Below are 23,234 nucleotides of genomic sequence, written 5' to 3'. Positions count from 1 at the left end.
CCCGCTTCATTTGTCCTTCCAAAACACCATAAGCCTCCCATCAGTTCACTCTTCACATTTACATGCAACTATCTGACTCACATCTGGATCTCCCATGAGACCATGAACTCCATCAGGCAGGGGCGGTGTTGAGTCCCTGGCTCCCCACTTAGTGCCTGGCACTGAGCAGGACTCAGAAAGTGGTTGGTGAGCAGGTGCTTAAGTTGGGTATCCAGAAGCTCCAGCAGGTTACACAACCCTCCCTCAAGGCCAAGAGCATATTCTAGGTGAAGCTGGGGGCAGACCTGGGCATTCTACATGGGGACAGAGCAACTGCACATCCAATGCATGGATCAGCTGCATCACAGCCTCCTAGGGTGGCTTCTGAGGAAAACCCCAGTATCTTTCTTCCCATTACCACAGGCCCAATGAGGAAAACCAGTGGGGCTAAAATAATCATGACCCTGCTAAGTCAGAATTGCCACCAACATAAAAGCAGACTCAAAACCAACCATCGTCTTAGCACTGAGAGGCTGCAAGAACTACTGGGTTGGTAAACACACCCAACATGAAACGGCCCTCAACAAGGCCCACAGGGTACACCCCGTCCCTCAGATGCCAGCCCAGCTGATGTGCTGATGTGCCGGGGAGTCTGGATACATGTTACCAGGCACACTTAGGGGGAGACAGCCAAGGTTTTACGTAACATGATATTTATATCTGAACAACACCCTCCAAGCGCCAGGATCTCCAGGAGGCAGCCTGGAGAGGGACCAGTGGGGTCTCTGAAGCCAGCTCTTGGAGGCAGATTTCAGAGACCGCCCCCACCACAAAGTCTGCACTGGGATGAAGGCCACCCCCACACCTCCTTGACCAGAAGCTGGCAGAGGAACAGCCGGTGGCAGGACGGTGCAGAAGGGAGGGCATGCTCAGGGGGCTCTGGGCTTCCCAGCACCACCAAGGTGGCAGGGTCAATGTATTGATGCCACATCAGGGGCCCCCACCTGGTCAAGCCCATCCAAGGGAAAGAATCTCTCCCAGAGGAAGGGCAACAGAAGCCCCGCTCCACATAAATGTCAGGAATACCCAAGCCTGGGTAGAAACACCTAGAACCATTTACTCCAGAAGAGGGGCTGGCCTGGCATACCAGGCTTTGGGGGATGCCCCAGACACCAGGACCCACCCCACCTTTCCCCACTTGCTCTCCTGCCTCATCCGCTGGCCACGCCAGCCTCTACTCTCACTCCTCCTGCCTCTGTGGAGGTGGTGGAGAGTGGGTAGTCTATGGAGGCGCCATCGTAAGAACCACCCCTGCACGAGAGTCTACCATGAAGGCTAGGCTGCCTCATGAGGGCATGAGCCTTCGGTCATGATGCCTTGAGCGCCAAATGTCTGAGAATGATCCACTTTTTGTCAAGTCCAAGGCCGCAGGCCTCTTCTTGGCTCCATGGCAGATATCAGTGATGACACACACTGCCACCTGGATGTCAGCTGTGAGCTTGTGGCTCTTATGCCATCTGCACCCCAAAGAGAGAACCCTGACTCCAGATCAGAGATACACCAACATCAAACTTCTGCAGATCCTCAGGGGCCCAGGGATGAGGCCACCACAGCCCCTGCTCCCAAATACCAAGAACTAGTCACAGCTTGTGGGCAGCAGGTGGCCTAAGCAGAGACCTGAGTACACCTACTCCACGCTGCTCTGCATGTAGAGGCCTGGGCAAATCTAGGCCCACTACCTGACGTTCTCCAAACCAGCCAAGGGCCCAGAGAAAGCCTGGGTGCCCACGCAGGAGGTACCTCTCTGGAGGAGATCATGCCAGGGCCAAGCCCCACCCCAACATCCTTCCACAAAAGGACCACTCATTTTCCCCAGGGTGGTCTCTTGCGATGTGCAACTGGTGTTACTAGTGACACAGTGGCTCTGGGGTTGACAAGAGGCTTTGGATTCATGCCACAAAGGTTCTCTGATACCAGCAGCAAAGGACACCCAAAACACTCCTCTTTGTAAATGCCGTGTAAATGCTCACTTCAGGACGGTGGGAGAGTAGGTTGGCTAGATCAAGTGGGACAGCACCACTGTACCCCAATCAACCCTTTTAGTCTCAAAACACCAAGTACAGGGTACAGCCCTGCCCTGCTAGCTGCAACTACTTAAAATCCTCCGGCCGGGCACGGTGACTCACGCCTGTAATCCCAGCAGTTTGGGAGGCCGAGGTAGGAGGATTGCTTGAGCTCAGGAGTTCAAGACCAGCCTGGGCAATACAGTGAGACCCCAACCCCAACCCCATCTCTGAAAGAAAAAAAAAAAAAAGACAAAACCCTCCATGACCATGTATGAGGCCAGGCAGGGATGCAGGGGTGCACTAAAGACCAATAGACACAGAGCCAGGGACTCTATGAGTTCTTAGCCCTGCTAACAGCCAGCCAAAGAGACCACCTCTCCCAAGGAGCCTGGGGAGTAAATGACGAGAGTCACCGAAGTGCAAGGAGCACGGCGTGAGACGGTCAACAGAATGCCAGACTCAAAGGCCCTGAGTTGGAGACTCAGACCCACAGCTGTGTGACTGTGGGCTGCATGCTCTGCATCTGTGAAATGGAGAGTAGACCTACCTTGCTGGCCACTCAGGCCTGTCACTGGATAATGGACCTGCACGTGCTATAAGCCACGAAGCACATTACAGGTTCTGAGATGGGGGCTGCTGCTCAGATGCCTGAACAGTCTTAATGTGGGCTCAGAGCATATGGAGCTAACCCATCACCACGGGGATTGGCATTCAAAGGGTTCCACCAGTCCATCAACTCCTTGCTGAACTGAGAAATCAGAACTGCTCTCTGCAGTGATAGGCCAGAGCCAAGAAACTCCTTGTCTGGGAGGAGAGTCAGCCAGTGCAAGACAAATGGCTCCAGCTGCCTCCAATGGCCCAAAACCCCAAGCAGGCTTCAACTCCAACCCTAGCAGGAACAGGAAGTGCCCTCATAGAGCACAACCATGGATGGCTGGACACAAGCAGGTTGGGGCTTGCTAGCCATACACTGCAGTATCATTAACCAAATCCTCTCACAACAGCCCATCAGCCTCCAACACCAGAAGGCCATTCTAGTATTGCCTGCTGCCCATCCAGAGTCACTAGGGGAGACACTGAATGACACTGTGTCCGTAGGTTTCCCTTGGGTTTCCTAGGGATCAGGGACAGAAAGCAGATCAGGCATCTTTTGCCAGAGTACCGGGAGCCCTTCCTGGGGAATGAGCCTACAAAGAGATTCCACTGTACCTATCGGGGTGGGGGAGCTACTTGGGTAAAGGGTTTCCCCTTAGTTTCAGCTAGAGGTTTTCTGGGGAGCCCCAAGACCAGAGCAGACCTGGCCATGTCCTCCCGTCAGGAGAGGATGAGAGGTATGTTCCCCCTACCCAGGGAGCTCAGATCAACCTGGCTCACTGCACCCCTAAGGGTCAGCCTAGAGGCTATGGGATGAGTCTGCTATCCTGTGAACACCCACCACTGGCCATGGCATTGAGCAGGGAGCTCAAGGGGAACCGGCTGTGTTTATGGGCACTCCAAATCCCGCTAAGCCTCCAATCTACACTAGGGATGGCTTAGGGATGAGACACTGCAGGCCCACTGAGAGGGTGTCATAAGAGGCAAGGCCAGAAGCACAAGCAGACTGCAATCTCCCAGCAGGGCCTGTCAGCCCACACACTCAGCTCCACTCAGGACTTGGCCCCTGGGGCTCATCTGAGTCCACCCACACCTTCCCAACCCTGCCATCATGGAGATCTGCCCCTGCCCTCTGCCAAGCCTGCTCCCTCCAGGACCCCGGCTCCCTCTCCCCAGTACCCACCACTCTCCTCGGCTGCTCTGCATCGCTCCACCTCCTGACAACCCTCTTCAAGAGACCCCACTCTCCTTCACTCTCCAGCCTCTGCCCTCCTCAGCTCTCCCATGCTGGGAGACGGGGCTCATACCTCTCACTCTGGCTGCTTTGTGGACCTTTATCTTCTGTGGCCCCTCAATTATAGGGGCTCAGAATGTGACCTCAGCCATTCTCACATCCCGGATCCCTGGGTCCAGCTGGCCCCTCCACCCCAACAGGGTCAGCTTCTCTGCTTCTATGCAATCTCTGCAACCCATCCCCGACTCTGATGCCAGCCCCCACTTTGATACCAGGCACAGCCGGACACCTACCCATCACTGGGGCACATGGGGCACACCAGCCCCCAACCCCAGCAGACTCTGGACACCACTATCTTCCCTTCATACCTTAAATGATGAGGCCAGTCCTGGCACTGCCAATCAGGCCACATCTTTGGGACCCTGAGCTGGAGATGGCATCTGAGGCCCTTCCCAGAGGGTATCTGCTGTTATACCCATGAACACCAGGCCCAGGCTCCTGATCCATCAGAGATGGGCCTGGACCTTGCCAGGGCCACCTAGAGATCCTCTCCGCCCAGTGTCAAGACTTATGTAGCATACACCACATACCCAGTCCTGTGTTATAATCCTTATATGGCTTTTCCCATCGGAGCCTCACAAAGCCATGAGGAAGGCCTATTGCCACCCCCTTTACAGAAAGGAACCCAAGCATGTGCTCCTGACCACTGTCCTGCCTCGTAGCCTTCCACTCCCATCTCTCCCTGTCCAAGTCCTCCCTCCTCTGCACCTGCCCACGTTCCCCAGGCAGCTGTGCAGATGTGCCCCATCCCCGAGCCCCAGCCCTTCACTCAGGCCTGGCCCAGAGCAGAAGGCTGAAGGAGGGATGGAAGAGGTATGGGCTCCAAGTGGAGGCAACCCCCACTGCTCTTCTATTCCAGAAGCCTCTGTCTGAAAGAGCATTGGTAACAAACCCCAGGGTTTCCTGTGTGGGGCGTGGGGCGGGGAAACAGGTTCTTGTGGCTGGCCCCTGCCACCTGGTGGTGCTGTAGGGTACTACAGGCCTTAACCAACCAGGTTGGCCTCACCAGACCAAACAGGACCAAGACAGTGTCATTGTCATCATCACTAACGTTGTATCTCCTTCCCCTCATTTTGTGCCAGCCACCCTCTCAATTCTTGATATGAAACAACTCATTAACCCTCCCAACACCTCCTGTGAGACAGGCCCCATCATTGTCCCAGAGGCCCCACAGAGTCAAATGACCTGCCCAACATCACACGGCCAGGAATGCTTTAAAAGCCGGCTGCGGAGCCCATTCTCCACCATGTGCTTTTCAAGACTAGGATCTTCTCCCCATTCTGGAAAGGTGTGCTCACCTTCATTACCCCAAAGAAAGTGCTGTCCTTGAACGCCAAGAGTCAGCTAGGAAGGGTGTATGTGTGGCGGGGGTGAGGGTGGAGTGGGGGGGGTGGTGTCGGAGTCCCAGACCTGTGTCCAGCCATGTACTTCCCATTTCAAGTGTGGTTTATGGAAGCAAGCCCAAGAACTTTAAGCTTAGTCCCAGGTTAACAACCACGGTTCTTCAAACAACTCCAGCTCTGCCTTCCTTCCTGGTCTCGGCCCTGGTCCAGTCTCGCTCATCTGTTTTGTCAGCTGCACAATTCCCAATTTCTCCAATGACTCCTCACCAGCTCCCTTCCCTGAGCCCATCCCTTGAACTGGGGCGCCTCATGGCCCTGCCCACTCATACTTGCTCTCAGGCCAGTTCCCTACCCAATACTCTCAGCTAACTCATCCTGGGTATGACTAAGTCTGCCCTCACCCTCCAACTCCCACCTGGAACCTTGCATGAGCCCATGTCCACTGCCTGCCACTCTGCCTTCCAAGGGCTACCATCCTGGGCCTGGCCCCTAGCTAAGTCAACCCTCCCTACGACTCTACATCTGTGGAGGACACTGTAAGACCAGAGGTGGCCATGGTCCCACCAATGCTGGCCTCTACTGACAGCCCTGTTCCCTTTACCACAGGTCAAGGGCTGTCACGTTGGCCCTGGAGGGCAGAGCCTCCATCACCAGGAAAGGCAAGTGGCATGCCCTTGAGAAGTGGTCCTCAAGCGAAGCCCTGGCCAGAGCCGCAGTGAGGACTCCCCATCTGGCCCTGCAGTATGTGTGAGACTCTGCCACTTCAGAGGTGGGCATCGAAGGGCTCAGTGGAAGCCAGGTAGCACCAGGCTCCATCTCCTGGCCAAGGTTCCAAGCCAGGCCAGCCAGGGCACAGACTCCCACCCCTGGAATCCCAACAGACCCAGGATACCTTCCTGCCCAAGGCCATCTCAGGCCCATTTAAGCACTACAGCACAGAACAACATCCAACACCAGCACAGTCCCACCAGGGCTGCCCTCGGGCCCAGGAGGCTGTTCACCACTCACACTGATAATGCTGCAGCAGCCGGTGAGTCCGCACATCCCACACCTTCACTGTGTTGTCCATGCCGGCAGCGGCAATGCACGTTCCACTGGGGTGGAAGTCCACGTAGGTGACAAAGCTGGAAAGACAGGGGCCACTATGCACTATAGGTCTGCCCTGATTCAGGATGGACCCAGAAACATTTAGTGCTTTCCCATCCCTGTGTCCTGCCCACGCTGTTCCCTTGACCCAGACACCTCCTTTCTGTCACATTTGTTTACCAGGTGGCCAAGGGAGAGCAAGAAGAAGTAAAAGGTGAGAACAGTGGCCAGAAACAAACTAAGGTGGACAGACCAGAGAGCACATCCCACCGCCCATTTTAAATACAAGTTGAGAGAGCTACCTTCAAACCCAAAAGTCAGCCAGCCTCCCCTGGGGTTTTCAAAGTTGGAACTGGTATCTTTCCCAGGGGTGGCTGTGGGGCAGATCCTGCCACCTGAGGCACAGGTGGGAAGGTCCAGCAGGGCTACAGGGCCACTGGCCCACCCCTCTCTAGAAGACAGGCCAAGAACCCTCACTACACCCATGTGTGATTCCCAGGCTGGTATCACATCCAGCTCTCAAGGAGCCCTTGTGGCTCCCAGCCCAACGAAGGAGGGCAGAAGCTGGGGTCTCTATTCAAATGTGGGCACCTCTCTCTCCTGATGATGTGGCACAATATGAACAGTCACCCTCTGCTACAAGAACCCAATGAGAATTTTGTAAAGCCATCACCATGGATAACGTACCAAGAGGCTTTAAAATGTAGTTTGGGCGACTGAGTGTCAACTACTCACAGACAGACAAGTTGTAATCCTGAGAACCAGAAAGTGAAGGAGAAAAAGGGGAGCACAAATAATTACACAGCTCCAAAAAACTGTGTGGCTTGAGGTTAAGCACTCCTGCTATTCATGGGATGGAGACAAAGCTACCATCCACACAGGAAAAGACACAATGCTAGGTTGCCAGACCTCACAAAAAGCACCAGACAAGGGGCAGCAGTGATAAAGCTGCTGGTTCCATGGCTTCAGCCACTGAAGGCCACTGGGCCTCCTCAGACCCAGGTCTGTGCTCTGTGCTTAAGCACCCACAAGTGGAGGACAGCATCCAGGGACTCACCCGCCATGCTCGCAATACGAGTGGACGCATTCCCGGCTGTTCTTGTCCCAGAGCTTAACAGTCTTGTCATCACTGGCAGACACGATGAGTCGCCCATCGGGGGAGAACCTGAACCAGGTGGGGCACAAGTCACACCTCAGACTAACAGATGACATGGGTGCCACACACCATCTTCCACAGCCACTCTTCCCTGAGTGCCTATTATCTGCCTGCAGGAACCACCCAGGGTCACATGCCCTGCTGTGATTTTTTTTTTTTTTTAATTTGAATACCCTAATATGTCTTTTCAGAAACAAATGCATTGCATCCTAGGAGGCAAAGTTACTTCTGTTTATTTGGTCATATCTTAAATTATACTTTGTTTCTGAAAATAGTTAACTTTTAGCACTTGATCATTTTTCTTTTTTCCTTCTAAAGAGCTTTTCAGGAAACTATGACTAAATTTTGGTTTTGGTTTTGTTTTGTTTTTTAGATAGGGTATCACTCTGTCACCCAGACTGGAGTGCAGTGGTGTGATCTCAGCTCACCACAGCCTCAACCTCCTGGGCTCAAGTGATCCTCCCACCTAAGCCTCTCAAGTAGCTTCGACTACAGGCATGCACCACCACGCCCAGCTAATTTTATTTATTGTTATTATTTTTTTTTGTAGAGATGGGGGTCTCACTATGTTGCCCAGGCTGGTCCTCTAACTCCTGGACTCAAAGGATCCTCCTGCCTCACCCACCAAAAGTGCTAGGATTATAGACATGAGCCTTCAAGCTTGGCCTATGACTTAATTTTAAATGTTATAAAAATGTTTCCTTTATTTTTTTCTTCCTGAATCTGTGAAACTTCTTTCCTGGTGCTCTTGTTTCGTTCTTTCCTGTTGCTCTTGTTTTTGTTTTCTTATGTAACTTTGTGCACAAACAGCCCCCCTCCCACCCCAACAGCAAACTCTGACCAAAAGGGAAAAAGAGAAGTTCTTTCTGACTTAGAGGAAAACCAAATATAAATAAACGAAAAGAAAAGAAAAAAAAATGGTGCCTGCCTCACGGGTGAGCACAGAGCAGCCTCATGCACATAAAGCCCCAGCACTGTTCCTGATGTACAGCACATGGCAACATGCAGCCGGCACTGCCTGCCAGCAACATTTGCACAAAGGTGGCCAAAAGCTCACCATCAGTGTCATTACTCTGGGACCAGGTCCTCCGAATCTACATTTGACTCAAGTGTGGGTCAGCAAGACGCAATCTGCCAACAAAAGGCATGAGGTCCTGGGGACTGCCACCAAAGGCCCAATATGGACTTGACACCCCAGTTGGCTGGCCTGGCCCCTCCTGATCTCAGGACCCTAATCATAAAGCCTCTAAGAGCCATCAGGGGTCTCCTAGGACAAAGGAATGGGGGTGCCCTGGAGAACAGTAACTTGTATGGGGTCCCCAGAAGAACACAGCTCAATAGTCCCCAACTTCTGACTCATGTGGTTTCCTAATGTCACCTGGCACCCCAAACCCTTCCTCTGAAGCAAAGATATTTGACCCATGAGGAAGCTCTGTTGAAAGGAACCAAATAAGCTAGAAGTAGGACTATCTGTCTGCAATTCTTGGGCCTTGAAAGGTCCTTTGGGTCACCTGGCCCCGTTTGCACAGCACTGGCTCCCCGGCCAGCGGGAAGGCCAGCCTCCAGGATAAGCCCCCCACCTCAGAAGCCTGGGCCCCTATCTGGGAGCTCTGGAGCAAAATAATCCTCTGAGAACACCCCATTGGAAAGTAGGCAAGCCTTACTGTCAGAGAGAGTTGGGTTTACAACTCCAGCTCTGCCACAGACCCACCGTGTGCCCTGGGACAAGATACTACTGTTCTGAGCCCCCATTTCCTCAAATGGAAATGATACCACTTAGCTTGCAGAACTGTCTTAAGAAACAAAAAGAAAACGTGTAGTGATAGTACTGAAAGTACCTAATTGTTGTTTTTGATAATAAATGGCCCCTATTGACCCAGTTTATGCTTTGCCAACACAGATGTCAGAGGGTCATCATGGCTGACTATGGACTAACTTACATGTCATGCATCAGCTCTGTGAAGCTTCTCAACAACTTACAATGCAGGAGCTATTGTTGTTCCCATTTTACAGATAAGGAAACCAAGGCTGAGGAAGCTTAAACAATGCCTAAATAACTTGCCCGAGGTCACAAGTTGGTACCTAGAAGCCCCTGTGCCAGCCCCCGACCCCCAGGGTTCCTCCAAGGGTCTCCAGACAGAACAATACTCACTTGGCACAGCGGACCCAGTTGATGTGCTGGCTCAGGGAGAACAGGAATTTCTGACGATGAGTTGCCCACACTTTGACTGTCTTGTCGTCAGAGGCGGTCACGAAGGACTGGCCATCACTGCAGAAGTGGACACTCCTCACTGTGGCTGTGTGTGCACGAAACGCAGTTGACTCACCTTTGCTACAAGGACAGGCATCCAAGAGTGAGGAAACCCATAACGGTGACATGAGAGCCCACAAGCACATCAAAGCTCTCCCTACTCCTCAAGCACCCCTCCCAAAGGTAGCCAAGCCCGAGTACCCCAGTCTCCACAAGGGAAAGCCAGAGCCTCTCTTATGTGAACAGAGCACCGCCCCCAGGCTCCACCTACATGAACAGAGTAACAGGTGGCATTTCTTTAGGGATAGATGGGGTCAGCCCAGAATTCTTCTTCCAACCCTGAGGGGAGGGCTCCAACTACAGCCCCAGCCTCTGATGGCACCTCTTCCAAAGCAGAGTAGAAATCCCACTGTGACAAGTCCAGAGCCAAGCTAGGGGACCTCGGTGGGGATGGCTCTGGCACCAGGGCCCCAAATTCTGACAAGCCTCCTCAAAGTCTACGACTCACACATTGGGTACCCAGATGCGGACAGTCTTGTCTCGGGAGCCAGAAGCAAGCAGGTGTCCCGAAGGAGAGAAGTTCACACAGGTGATGGCATCCTTGTGGCCAGTGAAGCGGTAGGCACGTGACTGCGGCTTCATGTGCCAGACCATGAGGCATGAGTCCATGGAGCCACTGGCTGAGGACAGTGGGTAATGCTATGACCCGCAGCTCTAACGGGCTTCAAACCTCCACCAAGATGTTGGAGAGGCAAGGGGAGCAACTGGCCCAGCTCCACCTTCCCTGGCATCCACAAACAGGACCGTGAGAAGTCTCCCATAGAGCAGAGCACATCTTGAGGTGTGGTCTGGAGGTGGAGAGCCTGTGGCCCAGAGTTCTCCAAGGAGCACACCCACATGGGAACAAGACCGAGGCCCTTTCCATGCCAGCCCTGGACTGCAATCCGAGCTCTGGGAAAACTCATTCCCATGGGGCCCGGGGTCTCCCTCCAAACACATCCTGAGGGCACCAGAGAGTAAGTCCTCCCTGGCTGGGAAGCCAGCCCCTCCCATTGAGAGGGTCCAACTCAGTATGAAGCCTAAAGGAGGTCCCCAAAATTGACCAAAAATGACTTCAGTTCCCTCTTAACCTTTATACACCAGAGGGCTTTGACGACAGGATGAAGGGGCAAGTCTCCTCTGCGGGAACTGGAAAGTGCAGTCATAAAAGTTGTGTACGAAACCTCATGCAGCCAAGGAAGGGGGACACTCAGCTGCAGCATAAGGGCAGTGGGGGTGAGAGGGGTGCCCGGCTCTGCTCAACAGCTTTCTCACCGACAAGGCTCTTCAACAAAAAGTGTGCCTTATTACTGTGGGCAACAGAATCAATAAAGCTTCAAGGAAAAGGAGTCACTGTTCAGGGCCCACACCAAAAGACAGACCCAAAAGGTGGCTAGGGTGTGCTGGAAAAGACCCATATCCCAGTCCCACCCTCAAAAGCTGTGTGGCCTTAGCAAGGCCCCTAACCTCTCTGACCCTCAGGCTCTCCATGTAAAATGGAGCTCATAAAGCCCAGTGCCCAAAGAGCTGGCACACAGAAGTAAGACACAGGTTAGACAAAGCTGTGCAGTCCTTGTGCTCTGCTCCCCAACCACCACACCTCCAAGGTAAAAACTTGGCCTGTTAGGCTCATAACCTAGCACCTAGACAAGGTGCCTCTACTTACCTAGTTGCTTTGTGTTGATACTGAAGTCCACACAGGTAACTGCATCTCGGTGGCCCTTAAAATGCCTTTCCAGTGAGGGGTCCTCCTGGAGGAGAGCCAGGGTCAAATGTGTGAAGCCTGGGTGAGGAAGGGGCTTCCCCGGGGCCAGCACTCTTCCTATAACAGCCGGGGGGGTGCGGTTAAAAATGCTCAAGGCATGACCTTATATAAAGAAAATCCTAAGGAATCCACTAAAAACTATTCGAACTAATGTATCAACGGTGGAAACTCTTCAACAAAAACAAAAAGAACAAATGAGTTCACCAAGGTTGCAGGATACAAAATCAAGACACAAAAATCAATTGTCTTTCTGTACACTAGCAATGAACAATCCAAAAAATAAAACTATTTAACTTATGATATATAAAAAAATACTTAGGAATAATTTAACAAAAGAAGTGCAGGACTTGTCCAGTAAAGACGACAAAACATCACTAAGAGAAATGAAAGAAGACTTAAAAAATTGAAACACATTCCACATTCATGAACAGGAAGACTTACTATTGTTAAGATACAATACTACAATACTCCTCAGATTGATTTACCAATTCCACATAATTTCTATCAAAATCCCAGGTGTCTTTTTTGCACAAACTGACAAGCTGATCCCAAAAATCACATGAAAATGCAGGACACCCAGAAAAAACAAAACGATCTTCAAAAAAAAAAAAAAAAAAAAAAAGCAGATACTGTAGAAAGCAATTTGGCAGTTCCTCAAAAAATTAAACATAGGTCAAGTGCAGTGGCTCACACCTGTAATCCCCACACTTTGGGAGGCTGAGGCAGGAGGATCACTTGAAGCCAGGGGTTCAACACCAACCCGGGCAACACAGCAAGATCCTTACCCTTCAAAGAAATTAAAGAATAAGGCACACATAGTGGCTTGTGTCTGTATTCCCAGCTACTCAGGAGGGTGAGGTGGTAGGACTGCTTGAGCACAGAATTTCAAGGTTGCAGTGAGCTGTGATCATACCACTGCACTCCAGCCTGGGCAACAGAGCAAGACCCTGACTAAAAAAAGTAGTTAGCCAGGCACAGTGGCTCTGCCTGTAATCCCAGCACTTTAGGGGCCCAGGCGGGCAGATCACCTGAGGTCAGGAGTTCAAGATCAGCCTGGCCAACATGGTGAAAATCCTCTCTACTAAAAATACAAAAATTAGCCAGCTGTGGTGGTGGGCGCCTATCGTCTCAATTATTTGGGAGGCTAAGGCAGGAGAATCGCTTGAACCCGGGAGGAGGAGGTTGCAGTGAACCAAGATCGCACCACTGTACTCCAGCCTGGGCAACAGAGTGAGACTCCTACTCAAAAAATAAATAAAATAAATATAAATAAGTAAAATAAAAAATAAAGTAGTTAAACATAGTTAGCAAATGACCCAGCAATTCTAGGTAAACACCCCAAAGAGTTGAAAACATGGTTTACACAAAAACTGGTACACAAATGTTCAGAGCAGCATTTTTCTTAATAGCCAACAAGTGAATGAACCCAAATGTCCATCAACACGACTGAATAAACCAAATGTAGCATATTCATACAACAGAATATTATTCAGCCATAAAAAGGATGAAGTGCTGATGCTTGCTGCAACATGGATGAACCCTGAAAACATGCTAAGTCAAAGAAGTCAGACACCAAAGGCCACATTTTGTCTGATTCCATTCATATGAAAAGTTCAGAATAGTCAAATATATAGAGACAGAAAGTATTAATATATTAGTGATTGCCAAGGGTTGGGAGAAAATGGGGAAAGGGAAGAAGCGGCGTGACTGTTATTGAGTATGGAGTTTCTTTCTGGGATGACGAAAATATTCTAGAATTAGTGATTACAGCTGCACAACACTGTGAATGTACTAAAAGCTACTGAACTGTACACTTTAAAAGGTGAATTCTATGGTATATGAATATCTTAATAAAGTTATGTTTTAAAAGCCTAGAGAGAGAAAACAGGAACCTTACAGCATCCCCTAACCTTTTCTCAGGAATCAGATCCTATCACCTCAATGCCACCACAGACTGGCCAGTGAACCCAAAAGGTAAGCCCTGGACAAGTCCTCATGGCATCACCTCCAACTCCACTCTACCCAACATCAGAGAAACGCCAAGGCCATTCAGGACATCAGGACATTGCTTAGGAAAACACCAGAGAGAATATTCCGGAGACTCCGTCCTCCCAATAGCAGCTTGCGTCTCAACACTTGAAGGGTTATAATTCAGCCACCCAAACATCTCCCCCTAAACTAAGTATCACAAACCTCAAAGAAGCACTTTGGGTGCTCCAGGAAGCACAAAGGCTCCTCTTGGGAAAGGATGTCCTTGGGGTACAGCAAAGCCACTGCCACCCTACACAGCAGTAACCAGAACAAAGGCCCTATGGCCTTGTGCCCAGCTCCACCCCTAACGCACCTGTCAGAATCTCCTTTCAACAACAGAGGGAGAAGTAGCCGGGGGAGGGTCCCCAAAAGAGCCTTCTGCTCTCACCTGAGCTTCTTGAAAGAACATGGGTAAGAGAGTGTCCGCCTCCAGGCTCAGTGGGCAGAGGCAAGTTCAGGTCCACCCCTGACCAGTAGGTCCCGTGATATCTCTCAACACCGCCTCCCCTTCTGTAGTTCCCTGCATGTGGGCCTCATCTCCCTCAACAGTGGTTTACACACGACGGACAGGAAGGGAGGTAGAGTACCAGATTAGGAGTCAAAAGTTCGGTATCCTAGCCTGGACTCTCCGTCCACGTCCTCAAGTGCCTCAGGGCATCACAGGCTACCACCTACCCTCCCTGACTCTCCTATCAGCCAGAAGGCCAGGCCCGTTCAAAGGAATCTCTCGAAATGAGGACCTCTGGAGGAACGTGGACTCAGAGAGGGCGACTCCACCCGGCTCACACTGCAGGTCTGGGCATCCCAGCGTCCTGCTGTACCCCCCTGCTGGAGCAGGGTGTACTCTCAACAAGACCCCACGCAGCCACCCACTGCTAAGGACGGGGAGAATGGCTACAGAGGCCCGATACCAGCCCCAGGTCACACATGAGTCAGGACTTGGTCGTGTGTCCCTCGCTAGGATGCAAACGATGGAGGCAGAGGCCTGTTTGTTCGCTCCAGAAACCCAGCGCAGGGCCTGGCACGCAGGAGGGGCTCAGAAAGTGCCCGACCCAGCACAGACGGTAAACTGGACCTGAAGAGGACTACTCTGGAACCTGGCGCCCCACCCGCCCCTCGCAGCCATCGCTCTGGCCACTAAGCGCCCAGTGTCCCAGCGGGGAGACTGAGGCCTGGGGAGCTGCAGTCGGCTGGGCTTACCGCGCAGGGCGCAGCCATGGCCGGGCTGGCGGCGCCGAAGGCAGCGGCGGTGGCCGTTGCAGCCCGTTCAGTTTCCGCGCCCCCAACGGCCACCAATAGCAACGCGGGCCGCGTCGGCACGCCCCGCCCACCGCAATTAAAGGAGAAGCGCCTCAGCTTTTTGCCCCACGACTGGAAGCAGAGCTGGGTGACCGGCGGCCGGCGCCACGGTCTCCGTACCCAGTTCCCCAAGCCCAGAAAACCCACAGACAGCGCCGCCAAAGGCCTCTGTCCGCCGCCACTCGTTCCGCCTGAGAAATTAAAAGACCCAGGATGAGGGCTTCACCCCACCAGCCAGTGGTCCGGGTACTCTAACGGCGAGCGCAGCCTGCTGGGAAATGCAGTTCCAAGTCGTCCACGCCCCTATATCTGGAGGAAGGTGGAACTACACTTCCCAAGATGACGTGACGACGTGCCGAGTTTTACCACACGAAACGACGGCCTTAAGGATCCCGGAAGCGGAGGACACGTGGGTTGCTGTGACCAGACTGCCTTAAAGCACCCGCGAGCGCCAGCGCAGCCAGGTTTTCCCACAGGAACCTATTGAGAACTGAGTATTCGCCCCTCGGGAACTCTCAATGGTTCGCCCGTCCGAACGTTCTTAAGACAAGTATGGATTTAAAATAACATGAGTTACTCGGAATCACAAACATGGACTGGAGAAATCTAGGTTCGATTCTCAGTTCTCGCCCTGATTGGCTGTGTGATCTCAGGAAAAACGCCTCTGCTCTGTGTCCCAGTTTCCCCATTTGTAACACGAGGGAGTGTGGTGCAGCCCGGCCCTGTCAGGATCCTTCAGGCCTGAGAAGCTGTTAGGAGACCCACTCTTTAAAAGGAGAGGACGGGCGCAGTGGCTCACGCCTGTAATCTCAGCACTTTGCCAATTTGGGAGGCTGAGGTGGGTGGATCACCTGAGGCCAGAAGTAGGAGACCAACCTGGCCAACATGGTGAAACCCCATGTCTACTAAAAATACAAAAATTAGCCGGGCGTGGTGGCACGCGCCTGTAAACCCAGCTACTCGGGAGGCCGAGCTCAGGTGGAGAACTGCTTGAACTCCGGAGGCAGAGGTTACAGTGAGCCAAGATCTCGCGGCTGCACTCCAGCTTGGGCAACAGAGGGAGACTCCGTCTCAAAAATAAATAAATAAATAATAAAAATAAAATAAAATTTGAAGGCCACCAGTAACCATCTGAATGGACTCCCTGCTTGGCCAAGGCACTCTAAAATTTAACCTGAAAGAGTCGTTCAGGCCATAATGGGAAGTGGGGGTTGGACATGCCTCATTATACCCTCCAGCGTTAACATCAACACAAAACTTAAGTCTGATGAGAAACATTTACGATCTATTTTCTCTGAAACCTGCTACTTGGAGGCTTCATCTGCGTGGTAAAACCTTGGTCTCCACAACCCCTTATCTTAACCAAGATATCCCTTTCTGCTGATAATAATTCTTTCAACCAATTGCCAATCAGAATGTGTTTAAATCTACCAATGACATGGAAGTTTCCCACTTTGAGTTGTCTTGCCCTTCCAGATCAAACCAATGTAAATCTTACATGTATTGATTGATGTATTTTGTCTCCCTAAAATGTATAAAACCATGCTGTGCCCAGGCCACTTGGGCACATGTTGTCAGGACCTCCTGAGGCTGTGTCATGTGTGTGTCCTTAACCTTGGCAAAATAAATTTTCTAAGTTGACTGAGACCTGTCTCAGATATTTTGGGTTAACAGTTTGGCAACCACAAAAGGATTCTGAGTGGAGGTGCCCCTGACCTTTGACAGATCTCCTATCGGTGCTTGGTACCAGCTTGAGCTATCTTTATGGCTCAAATCTATAGGACAATTTGCTAAGGCCTGGGAGCCCCGCTCCACGTTCCACAAAATTCCTGATCTTCCCAAATTTGGTTAACATCTAAAGTTTATTTTACTGTACAACTCCTTTTTCTGGAGTTTTACTTGTTCCAACAAGGAAGGCAAGTTTTCCTGCTTCCATGATGATGGAAGGCAGGTAACTCCTTTCTAGAGTTACAGCTCGCTTCCAACAGAGAAGGCAAGTTTGAGTTTTTCCTACTTCTGGGATGGTAGAGAGTAGTCTTTAGCCTAAGACCTGTTGTTAGGTAAGTAGCCGGATTGGGGATTTTCTTGGCTGAAAATCAGGAACAAGGAAGGAATCAGAAGAGGCGGGGCTCCCAGGGCTCCCACCAGCTCCACAGTGTGTGCAGCCCAAGCCGTGCCTCCCTGCTGCAGCCAGCCTGATGGCATAGCCACTGCCATCAATATCAAGTGTGTTAAGATTTTTTATATTTGACAAACTCCCCAAAAGGACATTCTAACTTCAGTTTGCATTTTTTTCTTTATTAGTCCCCTGAAGTCCAGAAGAGATATATTAGGCTTGTTTGAGATAAATAATACAATCATACAGGAGGTATTGTCAAATATGAAATGGTGTTTAACCTTCTTTGGATTATATTTATATAAATGTGTATTTATATAAATGTGTTCCAGAATTGTATGAAATTCCTGTAATTCTGATATGTCTTAGCATATGTTATCAGAAGTAATTATGGGTCAGGCACAGTGGCTCACGCCTGTAATCCCAGCACAATGGGAGGCTGAGGTGGGTGGATCAACTGAGGTCCGGAGTTCAAGACCAGCCTGGCCAACATGGTGAAACCCCATCTCTACTAAAAATACAAAAATTAGCTCGGCATCATGGTGGGCGCCTGTAATCCCAGCTACTTGGGAAGCTGAGGCAGGAGAATTGCTTGAACCCAGGAGGCAGAGGTTGCAGTGAGCTGAGATTGTGCCATTGAACTCCAGCCTGGGTGACAAGAGCAAAAACTCCATCTCAAAAAAAAAAAAAAAGGAAGTAATTATGGTTATTATGTAAAATTGTTGTATGCCACAGAAGTAATCAAATTGTTGTATGCCACAGAAGTAACCTAATTTCCTTGTCAATTGTCTGTTTAACTACGACTGCTCTCAGACTGCTCTCAGACTTTATCATCCACAGTTGTTTTACTTTTATCCTTTTCAAAAGATTTTTTTTATAATCAGCTATAGGACTCTGACAGGTGCTCTTGAATGCAAGTTTCTGATAATTTTGGAGACTGTGACAGTAGAATAGAGGAAAAACTTCCAAGAATCCCATGGAGAGCTGAAATGTTCATGAATATCAAACAGAACAGGGATTAACTGCATGGACTGAACTAAAAGAAGACGGAAATAATCCTTTTATGACTTTTGCTTAAAAACATTGCTTATCTGGCAGGACCGCGGGTGGCGCTATCAGACCTGTAATACACATACCCAGTACTGCTTGGATGGCCAAGGCAGGAAGATCACCTGAGGTCAAGGAGTTTGAGACCAGCCTGGCCAACATGGGCAAACACCCGCATCTGTAGCTAAAAAATAGCAAAAAATTACTTGGGCCCCGTGGGTGACACACGCCTGTAATCCCCAGCTACTTGGGAGGCTAAGGGCAGGAGAATCGACTCTGAACCCGGGAGGCGGAGGTTGAGTGAGACGCAAGTATGCTGGTGCATGGCATGCAACTGGACCCAGCTCTGGGAGAAGTGGCAGAGAGAGTAAGCTGGAATGCAAAAGACCATCATACAAAAAAAAAAAAAAAAAAAAAACAAAAAAAAACAAAAAAATTGCTTACCTTTTTGTTTTTCAGAGCCACTTTCTTTTTTTTTTTTTCAGAAAGTCTCCCTCTGTCACCCAAGCTGCAGTGCAGTGGTGCGATCTCAGCTCACTGCAACCTCTGCCTAGCAGGTTCAAGCGACTCTCATGCCTCAGCCTCCCAAGTAGCTGGGAGTACGGGTGGACCACCACACCCAGCTACTTTTTTTTTTTTTTGAGGTGGAGACTCACTCTGTCACCCAGGCTGGAGTGCAGTGGCACGATCCTGGCTCACTGCAAGCTCCGCCTCCCGGGTTCACTCCGCCTCCCGGGTTCTCACCTCAGCCTCCCGAGTAGTTGGGACTACAGGTGCCAACCACGACACCTGGCTAATTTTGTTTTTGTATTTTTAGTAGAGACGGGGCTTCACCATGTTAGCCAGGATGGTCTCAATCTCCTGACCTCGTGATCCACCTGCCTCCGCCTCCCAAAGTGCTGGGATTATAGGCATGAGCCACCGAGCCTGGCCAATTTTTGTATTTTTTTTAGAGTTGGGGTTTTGCCATGTTGCCCAGGCTGGTCTTGAATTCCTGGCTTCTAGTGATCTGCCTACCTCAGCCTCCCAAAGTGCTGGAATTACAGGCATAAGCCACCCCACCTGGCCCTATTTTGAGCTATTTGCAGCTTTTAACAATTGAGTAACGTGTACTGCTATAAACAAAATTTGGAACATATTTCTCTCTACCAGATTTTTTCCAAATTTGGAAACTATTTGTGAGTATTCTTAACTTACGCAATACATTTATTTGCATAAGTGCAATAAGAATCTGTTTTCTTTTGTAACAGGATACAATTGGAGACACTGGTTATTTTATCAAGGCTTTGACTGGAATGGCATGCTTTCAGACAGAAACACAATCCTTTAAGGAATCAAAGTTGACTTATAGGGCCAATAAAAGCCCCTAGGGAAAACTGGCACCTTGTCTACACAGTGCCTGTACAGGGTTCCTGACCTGTGGTAAGTAAAGAATATCACTTTCTGACAGGCTTAGGAGCCCCAAGTTATCTTGGGACCTCAAGAGGAGACAAATTTACCCAAACTCACATAGGTATTAATATTTGACAGCACAAACCCAGGGTTGGGCTCAAGGCTTTAAAAAAAGTCTTATCTGATATTCCTTATAAAACAAAATTCCATAAAAGCCAATTACACAAAGAGCCTATGTGGTAAATAGTTATTCTTGCTGCACTTTATACAAATAATCAGGCCAAGCATAAGACTAAAGCTTATTTTTGCAGACAAATCAATCCTACCATGATTTGTCTTTTGTGAAATGGGGACTAGAGAGATGGAAATTATGTTTCAAGATAAACTATAGTACACTTGTTATTAGATTCTAGTCTTGCCTAATGTTTTCAATTTTATTATTTTCTACAGTTTTTTACTGAATTCTAAAATTTTTCCTGGCTACAAGTCTCCAAAATGTTTTCCTTTCTTTTCTCCTTCTTTCTTTTCCTTTTTTCCCTATTTTCTCTAATTTGAAATCACTGAAAATTAAGCTGTGCTTTCTTAAAGCCCTGTGAACTGAAACTAGACAACTTAAACTTCAGAACAAAATAACAGCAACGTATTTACATACATAAGCCACTTTCATACCTGCCTACCAGTGTATGGACTTCAGGGTAATATGGCCTATGTCAGTTTTCCAGGGTTGTTCTTTTTGTTGTTGTTGTTGTTCGTGTGTTGTTGTTTTCTCCCTTCCTCCCCTATTTTCTCTTCACAGGACATGAGCCTTCACAACCTGCTAAAAATGATCTTTCCTAATAATGTGGGACCTACCCCTCTAGGAATAAACCATCCTACCAATGAGAGATCAGACAAAACCTGAGACCAGGGTCTCATTTTCTTTTTCTTTTCTTTTCTTTTTTTTTTTTTTTTTTTTTTTTAGACAGAGTCTGGCTCTTGTCACCCAGGCTGGAGTGCAGGGGCACAATCTTGGCTCATTGCAGCCTCTGCCTCCTGGATTCCAGCAATTCTCCTGCCTCAGCCTCCTAGGTAGCTGGGATTACAGACGCCCACCACCACGCCTGGCTAATTTTTGTATTTTTAGTAGAGACAGGGTTTCACCATGTTGGCCAGGCTGGTCTCAAACTCTTGACCTCAGGTGATCCGCCCACCTCAGCGTCCCAAAGTGCCGGATTACAGGCATGAGCCACCGCGCCCGGCCCAGAGTCTCATTTTCTTCTAAAATGCTTTCTCTAAAATATTTTAAAAAGAAAAGGAGGCCGGGTGCAGTGGCCAGGCGCACTAAGGCATAAGTGACTATTTCCACTACCCTTCTTTCATATATATTAATAAATTGTATATTTAGTGAAAGGCTAATCAGAAACTCAAAGAATGCAATCGTTTGTCCCTGATCTACCTAGGACCTGGAAGCCACCTCCCCGCTTTGAGTTGTCCCGCCTTTCTGGACCAAATCAATGTATATCTTACAAATATTGATTGATATCTCCTGTCTCCCTAAAACGTATAAAACCAAGCTGTGCCCCAACCATCTTGGGCACATGTCATCAGGACCTCCTGAGTCTGTGTCACAGGCATGTGGTCTTCAGCTGAGGCAGGAGAATTGCTAGAACCCCAGAGGCACAGGTTGCAGTGAGCTGAGATCGCACCACTGCACTCTAGCCTGGGCAACAGAGTGAGACTCCCTCTCAAAAAAAAAGATCATAGTAGCTCAACATATAGAAGTCAGTTGTGTAACCTCATCTTAGCTTTTGTTTGTCGGCTTTCTACTTAAAATTAATAGTAATATTAACAATAATTTTAAGGAGTAATGAATGCCTGTCCATTCATATCTGGCCTGGAACAATTAATTGGCTGTAAGTCTTGTTGGCTCTAAGTCCCTTAACCATAGGGAATCCCACTGAGGGACAAGATGAACCCAGGGAAGGCAGCCATGCCACCTCAGCAATGTTATGAAAGAAAATTAAAATCTGGTGGCCATTGATGTTGCCTCTGGCAAATCTTGGCCGTAATAGGGAGAATGTAAACCAAAAATAAAATTTGGGCTGGGCGCGGTGGCTCACGCCTGCAATCCCAGCACTTTGGGAGGCTAAGGCGGGAGGATCACAAGGTCAAGAGATTGAGACCATCCTGGCCAACGTGGTGAAACCCCATCTCTATTAAAAATGCAAAAATTAGCTGGGCATGGTGGCTTGTGCCTGCAATCCCAGCTATTTGGAAGGCTGAGGCAGGAGAATCACTTGAACCCGAGAGGCAGAGATTGCAGTGAGCCGAGGTTGCAGTGAGCCGAGGTCGCACCACTGCACTCCAGCCTGGCGACAGACTGGCGAGACTCCATCTCAAATAAATAAATAAAATAAAATAAAATTTGAAGGCCCCTGGCAACCATCTGAACAGACTTCCTTCTTGGCCAGGACACTCTAAAATTTAACCTGAAAGACTGGTTCAGGCCATGATGGGAAATGGGGGTTGGACAAGCCTCACTATATCCCTTCCCTCCAGCATTAACATCAACACAAACCTTAAGTCTGAGAGGAAACATTTACAATCTATTTTCTCTGAAACCTGCTACCCGGAGGCTTCATCTTCTTGTTTTTTGTTTTTTGTTTTTTTGAGACGGAGTCTCGCTCTGTCGCCCAGGCTGGAGTGCAGTGGCCGGATCTCAGCTCACTGCAAGCTCCGCCTCCCGGGTTTAGGCCATTCTTCTGCCTCAGCCTCCCAAGTAGCTGGGACTACAGGAGCCCGCCACCTCACCCGGCTAGTTTTTTGTATTTTTTTAGTAGAGACGGGGTTTCACCGTGTTAGCCAGGATGGTCTCAATCTCCTGACCTCGTGATCTGCCCGTGTCGGCCTCCCAAAGTGCTGGGATTATAGGCTTGAGCCACCGCGCCCGGCCAGCTTCATCTTCTTGATAAAACCTTGGTCTCCACAACCCCTTATCTTAACCAAGATAGTCCTTTCTACTGATAATAACTCTTTCAACACATCACAAATCAGAATATGTTTAAATCTGGCCGAGCGTGGTGGCTGACACCTGTAATCCCAGCACTTTGGGAGGCCAAGACAGGCAGATCACATGAAGTCAGGAGTTCAAGACCGGCCTGGCCAGCATGGTGAAACCCTGTCTCTACTAAAATATAAAAATTAGCCAGGCATGGTGGCACGTATCTGTAGTCCCAGGTACTTGGGAGGCTGAGGCAGGAGAATTGCTTGAACCCGGGAGGCAGAGGTTGCAGTGAGCCAAGATTGTGCCACTGCATTCCAGCCTGGGAGACAGAGCAAGACTCTGTCTCAAAAAAAAAAAAAAAAAGTTTAAATCTACCTATGACCTGAAAGCCCCGCCACCTCCCACCTTCAGGTTGTCCTGCCCTTCCAGATCAAACCAGTGTGAATTGTACATGTATCGATTGATGTCTCCCTAAAATGTAGAAAACCAAGCTGTGCCCAGACCATCTTGGGCACAGGTCGTTAGGACCTCCTGAGGCTCTGTCATGGCATGTCATTAACGTTTTTGGCAAAATAAATTTTCTAAATAGACTGAGACCTGTCTCAGATGTTTTGGGTTCATACCACCAACGTTCACATCTTATTCAGTTGTTCTCTTGCCTGCTAGCCAAACATTTAGGGCAGAAAAATTAAGGAAGAAAAAAATTAAATACAGAAAATTTGCAGTGAGCCATGATCACAGCACTGCATCCCAGCCTGGGGGACAGAGTGAGACCCTATCTCAAAACAAAAAA

The 23,234-nt window shown here is 49.6% G+C and overlaps 1 protein-coding gene across 14 annotated transcripts in view; it reads right to left on the bottom strand.

Moving 5' to 3' along the window:
• POC1A (POC1 centriolar protein A) overlaps positions 1-23,234 on the bottom strand; it is a 90,206-nt gene that overhangs the window by 65,889 nt on the left and 1,083 nt on the right. For 2 of the 14 annotated variants that reach the window (XR_001883428.1, XM_017862507.1), the window contains exons 1-6: positions 14,805-15,669; positions 11,475-11,559; positions 10,278-10,449; positions 9,671-9,850; positions 7,420-7,527; positions 6,285-6,400 (exon numbers count right to left, since the gene is read on the bottom strand). Coding sequence is in view for 13 of the 14 variants with exons in the window: in XM_017862507.1 (XP_017717996.1) it covers positions 6,285-6,400; positions 7,420-7,527; positions 9,671-9,850; positions 10,278-10,449; positions 11,475-11,559; positions 14,805-14,822 (679 nt within the window). In the remaining variant the exon portion in view is untranslated. Of the gene's footprint in view, positions 1-6,284; positions 6,401-7,419; positions 7,528-9,670; positions 9,851-10,277; positions 10,450-11,474; positions 11,631-14,804; positions 15,672-23,234 lie in introns of those variants that run through there. The other 12 variants (XM_017862499.1, XM_017862510.1, XM_017862504.1 and 9 more) reach the window with 10 other exon arrangements.

The sequence above is a fragment of the Rhinopithecus bieti genome, unplaced genomic scaffold, assembly GCF_001698545.2.
Source record: "Rhinopithecus bieti isolate Rb0 unplaced genomic scaffold, ASM169854v2 scaffold_64314, whole genome shotgun sequence".
NCBI classification, from domain to species: Eukaryota; Metazoa; Chordata; class Mammalia; order Primates; family Cercopithecidae; genus Rhinopithecus; species Rhinopithecus bieti.
The sequence above is the reverse complement of the archived record's forward strand: the minus strand, read 5'-3'. Positions and strand labels throughout refer to the sequence as shown.